This window comes from Corvus cornix, chromosome 26 (genome assembly GCF_000738735.6).
Source record: "Corvus cornix cornix isolate S_Up_H32 chromosome 26, ASM73873v5, whole genome shotgun sequence".
NCBI lineage: Eukaryota > Metazoa > Chordata > Aves > Passeriformes > Corvidae > Corvus > Corvus cornix.
This window is the reverse complement of record NC_046354.1, coordinates 1,391,042-1,401,414: the sequence shown is the minus strand read 5'-3', so window position 1 is coordinate 1,401,414 and position 10,373 is coordinate 1,391,042. Positions and strand designations below refer to the sequence as shown.

Sequence of the window (10,373 nt, the reverse complement as noted above, 5' to 3'; positions counted from 1 at the left end):
CATCGGCTGCTCCAGCCTCAGCCAAGCCTGGTTTTCCATCAAAAGCCACTTTTGGGAATATGATTTAAGGGTGGTTATGGGGGTGCTGTGGTTGATTGTTGGACTGGATGATCCTGAAGTCTCTTCCAGCCTGGGTGATTCTGCATTTCTGTGAAATGCCCTGCGTGACTTCTGCTGTCACAGCAGCTTTGAGCTCTCCGAAAATAAGGATGGGAGGAATATGAGAGCTGGGTGATGGGTATGGGGATCCCAGCAAACCCTGGCCCAGACAATTTAATTCTCTGGTTGTCCCTGAACTGGGCAGAGGTGAGTTGAGCCCTCATGGGCTGGTCCTTGGCATCGCACAGAGCATGAACAGCCTGGGTTTGGGCACAGGGCACTTTGGGTGTGCTCACACAGAGACAGAGGTGGCAGCTGGAACCTGAGTGCTGGATAGTTGAAAAAAAAGCAGCTTTTTGTGCTGTATTATTTGACTCTAAAAGCCTGAAATATGCGTTTCCCTTTGGGGAAGATGCCATTTATGATAACCAAAATACAAGCTCACATTTTGCCAGAGCAGGGGAAACAATTATCTAACCTTCCACGTCCCCCACCCTGGTGACTAAATGAATTTTCTGCAGAACAGTTGTCGATTGTGATCCTCCACCACGCTCTTCCTCTTCCTCAGAGGTGAATCTTCGAGGTGGAAGGAAAAACAGAAAAGCACCTTTTTTTGGTTTTTTTTGCAATTTCTTTCCCCTCTCGGGGTGAAATCCTGTCCTAGCAGCAGCAGCAGCAGCAGCAGTAGTGCCATCAGTGAGTCACAGGGTGAATGTCACAGCTGCTCCGGGCAGGAGGTGGCACAGGAGGTGGCATCGCTGGGACGTGCAGCCCTGCATGGCTGGGACGTGTCCCTGACCTGGCCAAAGACCTCCAGCCAGGACAGGGGGAGCCCAGGGTCACCCCCAGCACTGGGGTGATGCTCCCTGGGGGACGTGGCACTGTCCCCTTCCTGCTGCACCTGGGGACAGCCTGGGCCGGGCTCTTGGTGTCTGACAACGGCAGGAAGAGCCCCAGAGGGACAACCACGGGCGGTGCCCTAAATCAGGAGGATTCAGGCATTGTCTTGGGGTGAGGGGCATTGTCTTGGGGTGAGGGACATATTCCAGGCTCTCCAAAAGTCCCTGAGGCCCCCAGAGCTGAGAAAGGAGCTGCTCTGCCCATCCTAAAGCTGCTGAGAGTCCTGGGCACCGTGAAGCTCTCGGGAAGAATCCTGGAAAGCAGCTGAATTTTGCTCCCTGGGCTTTGGATGCCTCTTGGAGCTTGGCTGAATAAAAAGCGCATTTCCCTGCGCCGAGCCACGCTCAGCCTGTTGCTTCCTACGAGGCAGCACCCAGTGTTTGATTTTCAGAATTATTCAAGTGGTTGTGGCTTGAAACGTGACTGAGGAGAGGGTACACGCTGTACCTCTCCAGCAGTAGCTCCTCACTGAGTTTTTTCTGACTCATTTGGCGAGTTTACTGAGAAAAACAGTTTTTTTTTACTTCTGTTAGCAGCACTGCAGGGTGGGTGGGTGAAGGCAGGGCTGGTGCTGGCCCTGGCCAGGCTTTCTGCCCATAACGAGCTGCACTAACTAAGGGAGAGAAGAGCAGTCTGATTTTCAGGGCTGGCATAGGGCGTTGCCATCACGGAGAGCAAACGTCGGTGCCGAGCTCACGGAAAGAGTGACACCAGGGGTGGCACCTGGAGGGTGCTGCTGTCGGCGCCTGCCGATCAGGAGGATCGTGCCAGGTTAGCACTCGTTCAAACGAGGTTTCCGCTCTGGATTGGAGCGGCAGGGATTTCTTCACAATTAAGTCTTGAATTTTGAGGTGCTGAGCACTGCATTTCACCTTGCCATTGACACCCAGCTACGCTGAGGGCAGGGCTGGCTCACAAATCACACCACTGCAAGTGTCCAAGAAATTACTCCAGTGCATAAAAACTAAGTGGAAACATTTCCTTCTGCCGCTGGAATCACAATTCTCTGACAGGGGTTTTGGTGAGCTACAGCATTATCAGGGCACTGTAACACCCTGCAAACATTTCTGTTTCACGTGGCTGAGTTGGTTTTTGCAGCTCTTTTCCTGAAGGAGATCAGGAAGGTTCCTGAGCCCAGATATTGCTGCTGGATGCTGTTATCAAGGCTCAATTATTAAAATTTGTGGGAGCATTTCTCTCACTCAGGTTCTCTGGCTCTGGGGACCTGAGAAAAACCATTATCAGCCTCATATCTGAAATGATGGTTTACCTAAAGCTGCTGTGAAATAGGGGCGATGACAAAGAATGTCAGACCAAGGCTGGGCTGTCGAGTGTTATCAGAACTTCTTAGAGCACAAAAAGTGCATTGAAAGGCACTATTGAAACTGGTGCCTTATCACCCTGAAACGCTTTACTGGAAACCTGATGTTGAACGTGATCTAGGACCAGTGCTCGAGAGCGGGGCGCCTTCAGATCAGCACAGCTCGACGACAATTTTTTTAAGGATTTTTAGAAATTTTTTTTAGGATGAAATGAATTCTTTGAAATGAATTATTGGGAACGAATTGAGTTGGGCGAGGGCAGGATCAGGACTGCAGTGACCCCCAGCAACACCAGTGGGGTGCACAGGGGATGGATGGAGCAGGGCTGGGAGCTGAGTTTCCCAGCGTAACCGGCCGGGGCTGAGTCAGTGTCGCGTCCCTGTCACGCCCCCGGGCTCTCCAGGATCGCCTCCTGGGTTCGTCACTCCCCCGAGCCCTTGGTCTGCAGCAGCCCGGTGCTTTCTGCTGCCCTGGAGATGTTTTGTCAGCAGAGCAGTGACGCTGCTCGGTGGCAGCGGTGCTTGGCGGGGCTGAGCATCGTCCCCGCGGCGCTGGGAGCTGTGGGGACACAGCGGGGTCCCAGAGGCTCCTTCCCCTGAGTGTTACTTCCCAGCCGCACTGGGGATATTCCCTCTGCTCCCGGCTCAGCCCCTTGGTGCCTGTGTGATGTGGGACTGCGCTGCTCACCACGGGCTTCGCAGAGGTGATTTCTCAGAAAAGTTAGTGATGCCCAGGGATGAGCTTTAATTCCTGAGCACGAGGGCAGCTGGCTCACAACCCTCTCTGCTGCCTTGGCTTGTTATTTGGGTCGTAACTGCTCTTAGGGTGCCCTGTCACAACGTGCCTGCCATAAAATCCCGAGGGAGGAGCCCTCCCCCGTTAGCTGGGGGCAGCCTGGAAGTGTTCCCGGGGAGAGGAGCGCTCTCCCTGCCCCATTCCCAGCATGCGGTGCCCGAAGGGTTTAACTGTTCCGAGAGTGCCTGAGGGAATCACTTCCCATTTTACTGAGCTCATCTGCAGCGTCACAATGCTGAGTTTCAGAAATCCCTCTTTCTTCTTTCCCTCTTCCTTCCCAGAGCAAAAGAGGGATGATTTGCTGTTTTATTGAGGGTATTTTCATGCTGCTGTAGCTGTCAGGTTGATGACAGCCTGGGGAAAGCCAAGCTGGGGTGATTTGCTTCCATCTGGGTTTGGTCCAACGTGCTGATGGCTTTAAACTGGCAGAGGGCAGGGATAGATGGGATTTTGGGAACGAATTCTTCCCTGTGAGGGTGGGCAGGCCCTGGCACAGGGTGCCCAGAGCAGCTGTGGCTGCCCCTGGATCCCTGGCAGTGCCCAAGGCCAGGCTGGACATTGGGGCTTGGAGCAGCCTGGGACAGTGGGAGGTGTCCCTGCCCGTGGAACACGAGATGATCTGTGAGATCCCTCCCAACCCAAACCATTCTGGGAACCCTGCTGGTTCCACCCCATCTGCTCTGAAATGAGAGGCTTTTGGACATCCCCCACATCCAGCACTTGGGGTGCCCCATCACCACCATTTCACAGACAGTAAAACCCAAAAATGAAAATCTCTCTGGGTTGTCCCCCACCCCGATGGGGTTTTCCTCCTTCTTGCCCTTGTGGTGAGGGTCCTGCTGTTTCCTCTGCTTTGCAAAAGGTCGGTGACAGGACAGAGAGGCCGAGGGACACAGCCAGGACCATGTAGAGATCTGTACAAGGCCCTGGACCCCGATAATACATCTCCCTCGTGTTCCCGTATCTTCCCAGCATCTCTCCTCCAGTTCCCCCACAGCCTTTAATCCACACCTCTTTCTTGCCTTCTGGCACTTGGCTGACCCATCCTGGGCGTCAGTTCGGTTACCAAAAGGAAAAAAACCGAAAAGCAAGAAATCCTTTCATGTCATCTGCCATTTACATAATGAAGTAAGAACTCACTGCCTCTTCCCTTGTTTCCTCACCGGGCTGGGTGTGCACCGGGCTCCCGGGAATGCTGCCACTTCCTCTGCTCCCAGCGAAACTTTTGCTGCAATTCCAGGCAGCAGCTGGGAATTAGGGGAGGAAGGCAGGGATTGACAGGCCTGTGCTGCCCCAGATCCCTCCAACACCTCAGCCAGGGCAAGTCCAGCCTGCTGCAGCCTGGGCCCTGCCCTTAGGCTGCCCTACAGTGGGCTGAGGGAGGCATGGTGGGCGCTTTTGGGGCAGTTTCAGCAATCCCATGTGCAATACCCTGACTAGCCTGGGCAGAAAATCCATTTGCCTAGTCCTCCCCTGGTGACAGATCTACGCTCAAGACTGAGCTTGGTTATCAATAAATAAATTAGTCACCAGCAGATCTGTGCAGGACAGCCCTGGCCCACAGGCACGAGATACACCTTCATTGCAACAGGGGCTGCTGCTCCCAGCAGGAACCCGCTCCAGAGGCTGCCTCTGGGATTAGAGGGGCGACTTTGCCACCCCAGTGCCCTCTAAGTCCAGCTGGCCATCCCTCCCAGCCCCAGGAACTCCAAGGAGTTTGTTCAGCTGCACATTTTTGTTTGTAGACTGAACAAAGCTCCCTCCAAAGGCGCTACAGGAACAACCAAACCATCCTTGGAACCAACAGCGCAGGGATCCGGGGTTTGCACCAGCACTGCCACATCTGTGTGACAGTGTGCCCAGCTGGCAAACCCTGGTTCCCTGGGCACAGCCTGGAGCTGAAATGCTGGGAACAGAATGTGCCTGCTCTGCTCGAGGACCTGCATCAGCAATTAAAGCTGGTGGTGGGATGATCGGGGGTGTCACTGTGCCACGGGGCTGGGGGACTTCGGAAAGTGTCAGTGACATTTCTGTCCTGTAGGGTGACAGCTTTGGACTGTGAATAATGATCACCTAAATCACCTGTGACCCTGGAAACAGCTTCTCCTGCCAGCAGGGTGGGACTGTGTCCTCCAAAATCCCTGACCTCGTGTTTCTTTGCGTCTCCGACACCGGGGACACGGGATGGAGAAGTGTCCAGCCATTGAGGAGACTGGGACCAGGATTCCCTGAACCTGGGGGAAAGATTTCTTGGATTTGGGACCAGGATTCCCTGAAAGTGGCAGGGGAAGGCCACTTGTGCCAGGACATTGATGGAGAAAAGCCCTGGACTTGGTTTCACCACTTCTACCAGGTCCATTGCCAGAGGCCCTGGGGTGCTGGGACCACCGGCACCCTGTGGGGTGATGCCTCTGGGCTCCCCCCATCCCAACACCTCTGTGGTGAGCTGGGAACAGCCCCTCTCCACGGGGATTGTCAGCATTGCTCCACGCTGGAGACTTTTGGGGATGTGACCCCCAGGATTGTCCCTCCTTTGGTCACATCCCTCTTCCCAAAAGAAAACCCACGCAGTGATGCCAAGAGTTCCCGCCTCCGTAGGTGAGGGAAACACCTGTGGGAGAGGGAGCTGGTCCCTTGCACGAGCTCATTAATTCAGCAAATTACAAAGGGAAATACATGCCAGGAAAAGCAAGAAAAATCCCAAAAGTTAATCCAAGAGTTATTTCCTCCTGGTACCGGGATAAAAACGGGTCCTTCGGAGCCCTCCAGGTCAGACAGCGGTGAGAGAGGCGAACCCACACCGAAGAACAAGGTAAGATCCTGAATTTATCCCTTTTCTCTTTGTCCTTCTGGGTATTTCCTTGCATTCCTATAATGTAATATTCCTATAATTTCTCTGAAGTATTTTTTTTTCATTAATAACCTTAATTTTCAATGCTAACAAAACTTGTGTTTGACTTCTGCTATTCCAGAGGGAAAACACTTTATTTTGGGATCAGACTTTGGGGTCTGCTCCTTTCAGCACCTCCTGCTGCTTCTGTGTCAGTAGACTTCTAAAAATTGAATTTCACTGTATTTATTTTTCTGAAAACGTTTTTTCAGAAGACCTCTGTTTATTTAGATGCATTTTCAACTGATGTTTTATTTAATTTTCCTCTGCTTTTTGAGCTCTTCTGTTCAATATTTGACTTCATTTGATTTTTTTTCTCTTGCTCAGGGGGAGCAAAAAAGAAATGGGTAAGAGACCCTAATGAGCATGGGGTTTTTAATACAGATGTACAAGTTTTACATAAAATGTGTCTATTTTCATATGGATCACAGTTGTGTTATTTGGGAAAATAATGAGGAATATTCTCTCCTTGAGCCGGTCTCCCAGGCAGCTGACATGAGAGGATCCTCCTTGCTCCTCTGCCTCTTCTCCATGTCCTGCTGGGTGAATCTGATGCCGACAGCTGGGGACAAAATCTTCCACTTCGGAGCCTGCAGGGTTTCCATGAGCATGACAGAGATCAGGGCTGGCTTCACAGCAATTAAAGCCAATATTGTGAGTATTCCCCAGGGTCCTGGGGAGCTAGGGGAGCCCTTGGCAGCTCCTGGAGCCCCTCTGGAGCCAGCAGGTCCATGCCCACCTCTGTCCTCTCTGCAGCAATCCAGAGACCCCATCCGGACCCTGAGCATCCTGTCCCACCCACAGTCCCTACACAAGGTTAAGGTAGGTGGCCCTGGCTGGGGAGCCCTTAAAGGATCCAAAAGCAGGTGAATGTGACCTTGGGAAGTGCAATCTATCAGAAATCAGTGTTCTTCAGCTTTCTCACACCCCAAAGCACAAGACAAGGGCCACTGCTCCAGGCCTCAGCCTCTGATATCCAGCTGCAAAATCAGCTGCTTTTATTTCGTGAGAATTGCTGAGGATGGATCTCCTGGAAAACCAGCCTAAAATGATTTCCCATATATTTTGTCAGCTTCAATCAAGCACTGAAGAAGCTTTTTTTGAGTCAGACTGTCCTGCTGTGCTCAGCTACAACAGGCTTCCTGTTAGAGATGCTTTATCCCAGAGAGTCACTGCAGGTTACACCCCTTTGGAAGGCCTTTCACTCACTAAATCCATTTCTTAAAGTCTTCAGACAGATGCTGCATCACTCATCACCTCTTCACCTTCTACGTGGACAAAGTTTTCAAGCACTGCAGGACCGAGGACTCGTTTGTGAACAGGAAAATCAGCAGCATCGCCAACTCCTTCCTCAGCGCGAGGAGGAAGCTCGAGCAGTGTGTAAGTCTTGGGTACTGCTCCAGTGGAGTTTCTTCTGTTACTGTTTCATGTATGAACCAGCCTGAGAGCTCCATAAAGCTGCAAAGTCTCTATTTATAGAAATGGTTTTAATGAGAACACAAAGCAGAGTGATGTGAAGAGCGTTCTGTCCACTGAGAGATTTTTATATCTCACCAGCAAACTCCCCCACTGGTCCCCAGGAGCAATATTTGTCCTGTTCCTGAGTCTGCCAAGTCAGCTGTTGTTAGCTAAAGTCTGATTTAGGGACCTGCAGCCTTTCCCACAGTTTCACAAAGTCTCAGTCTATGATGCCCAGCAAAATGAGAAACTGAAATCTCATTTTTAAAAATTAACTGCCCAGACTAATGAATTAATCTTCTGTTTCCAGCATGAGCAGAATAATTGCGTGTGTGGGGAGGAATCCACAGAGAAATTCAAGCAAATACTTGCAAACTACGAAGGGGTGAGTTGATGACTGAGCCTGGTAATTAACACCATTTAAATTTATATTTAAATTCTCTTTATGTTGGGTTGTACTGCTGGTCTCTGCTTACAGCTCGATCCTTTATGTCATTGTAGCTGAATGTCACATCTGCAGCCATGAAGTCCCTGGGGGAGCTGGACATCCTCCTGGACTGGATGGAGAAATCTCGTTAGTGGGCGGCATTAACGACCCACAGCCGGGGCTGAGGAGCTGCAGGGGCTTTGCACACAGCAGAGATGAGAGGGACAGTAAATCACTGGATCAGCACAGCCCCTCAGCAATTCCAGCTGCATCCAGGCTAACATGGAGAGCTTTGCCAGCCAGGGACAGTGGCAGAGTCTTCATTAAGACAGAAATAACGAGTTTGATTAAATCAGCATCGCCCTCGATGACTGCTACCAAAGGATGCTCCAAGGGAAAACCTAGCAGGGTTTCTCTTGCTGGCAGACATAAGCTGTGATCATGCCCTAAAATTATTGTTTAAATTATAGATTTTTTTTGTCTAGGGAATGTGGGGAATGAGCGCTGAGTGCTGGCTGGGAGGACTCTGGTGCAGCTGATGTTGCATAAACCTCAGTCTCAGGGCTGCTGCCACTGATGGATCTGGCTGAAATGAGGAGCACAGTGTGAGAAATGGTTCCAAGAATAGGTCCCAGCAGGTATGTCAGGCCTCAGAAATCTGTGTTTCCTTTTGAGGTGATATTTTCTGCCTTACCAGTAAAGAAACTTCTGTGCAAGATACGGAGTTGCTGAATAGAAAAAGGTTCTTGAGTGTATTGTGCGATTTACTGACAGCCAGTAGTGAGTCTTGTGGAAATCGGTTGCCATGCCTGTAAATAAACCCCACTTGAAACTGTGCTAAGTCTGTTTGTCAAAATTCTGAGGAATTTCTTGTTCTTGTTGGTGAAACTTTCTGAATTCTCTGTGGTGTCCTTACACAGCAGATGCTGTCACTCCGGCATCCCAGGGCTGATGTGTCCTTCTGGGCATGCCAGAAACACCAAACTCAGACCTCAGTGCTGCTAAATCCCCCCAGTTTGTCCCCAAGATAATTTTTACTGAGCATTGTTTATAGCTCTGGTCTGTTCTCTCCCTCTTTGGATGTTGCTGGTGCCACCCTCAATCCCGGCTGGGGGACAGCACCAGCATTTCCCTACAGCACGTGTGTCACGCCGAGTGACATTTGGTCGTTCATTTTCGGATGAAAGATCTTTTACTGCTCACTGTCCTCCCTCAAATATTGGCTTATGCCAAAGGGGAGCTTCTCAGGGCTTTGATTCTGTTAATCTGCTTTCTCATGGGTTTAATTTGTCCAGGTGTCAGGGCACGAACAGGTGAATTCATCTCCCCATGCTCTGGCAGTGCTCAGGAGAGCTGCTTTTTCAGCTCCATCACTCTTTTAGGAAAGACAGACACCTGGGATTTCCCACAACTCTCCGTTGAAGAACAACCACCGGGAATGATGCTGGGATGCAGTGAGGGACTGCAGGGAGGGACCACAGGAATCAGTTGTGATTCCTGACCGCAGGAAATCAGTTGACACCTGGTGACACAGGGGCTGCCAGGTGAGTTCCTCATGGATCTTTTTGGGCTCTGGATCACAGCTTGAGGGTTCTATTCCACGCCTTCAGCTTATGTTGGAACCATCACAGTTCATCCTATCCATTGATCACACCCCGTGTGTTGCACGCCTCAGTCCATGCCAGGCTCCCTGCTTTCACCTCAACCAGGGATTTTACACTTCTGTACCCACCGCAGGGCACGGCAGCAGCCCAGGGCCATTCCCCTTCGGAAACGGGATGCCAGCTGGCGATGCCAGCAGTGGGAAGGAGCGGGGGTCGCAGCAGGCAGCTGCCAGGGCTGAGGGGTGCAGGAGGGCTGCGGGATGCTCAGCCCCTGCTCCTCTCCCGGAGTTCAGCTGATCCCGGGCAGTGAGGGAGGAGCGGAGCTGAGCAGAGGACGCCGTCGGGCAGGCTGAGGAGGAAGAGGATTTGCAAAGGGAGAGCAAAAGGGGTTTTCTCCTCTCAGAAATTTCCAAACCCGAGCGTTCTGCTGTCGCTGCTGCCCCCCCCGGGGACGCTTTCCAGGCTCTCGCCTTTCCTGTTGCACCAGAGTCAGACATTCCCTCCCTTCCAGCAGCTCCGGGCGGGTGCGGACGTGTCCCGGCCCCTCCACGCCTTTCCCGATTCCAAACCCCTTCCCACAGGGATGCAGCCCTGGGGACGGGGCAGGTGAGCCCTCAGCTCCCTTTGGGGGCTGGCAGGGAGGTGCTGACCGGGGCAATGTGGGTGTGAGAACCGCTGAGCGGGGGGAGCTGCTGCCCCGCTCATCCCAGCACTCCAAGTCCACAATTCAGGAATAATTTGTGTTTTATCTGCAATGAAACTCAGTGTCTGCCAGCGAACCCAGCCCGCCGTGGTCACCTCTTGGTCATTACAGCTTCCTACACTGCTTTATCTGTGGAATATTCAGCTTTTCCCACCCTTTCTGTGCCTCTCTGGGT

General features: G+C 52.0%; 1 protein-coding gene across 2 annotated transcripts; it reads left to right on the top strand.

The window, feature by feature from the left end:
* The first annotated feature begins 3,656 nt into the window (after positions 1-3,656).
* Positions 3,657-8,727, top strand: LOC104692336 (interleukin-20-like). 2 transcript variants are annotated; one of them, XM_010404316.4, is made up of 6 exons: positions 3,657-5,928; positions 6,481-6,660; positions 6,763-6,828; positions 7,234-7,386; positions 7,775-7,849; positions 7,966-8,727. In XM_010404316.4, the coding sequence occupies exons 2-6, from the start codon at positions 6,502-6,504 to the stop codon at positions 8,041-8,043; spliced, it is 531 nt and encodes a 176-aa protein (XP_010402618.1). In that variant the 5' UTR covers positions 3,657-5,928; positions 6,481-6,501; the 3' UTR covers positions 8,044-8,727. The 2 variants fall into 2 exon arrangements, with proteins under 2 accessions (XP_010402618.1, XP_019144359.1); XM_019288814.3 differs by lacking the exon at positions 3,657-5,928 and having other exon boundaries at positions 5,942-6,660.
* The last annotated feature ends 1,646 nt before the right edge of the window (positions 8,728-10,373 follow it).

Bases quoted from the DNA above. Each gene is read 5' to 3' on its own strand.
- LOC104692336 (XM_019288814.3), top strand. From the start codon at position 6,367: ATGAGCATGGGGTTTTTAATACAGATGTACAAGTTTTACATAAAATGT. The intron at 7,387-7,774 runs GTAAGTCTTGGG...TTCTGTTTCCAG, and splicing joins GGAGGAAGCTCGAGCAGTGT to CATGAGCAGAATAATTGCGT. The intron at 7,850-7,965 runs GTGAGTTGATGA...ATGTCATTGTAG, and splicing joins TACTTGCAAACTACGAAGGG to CTGAATGTCACATCTGCAGC.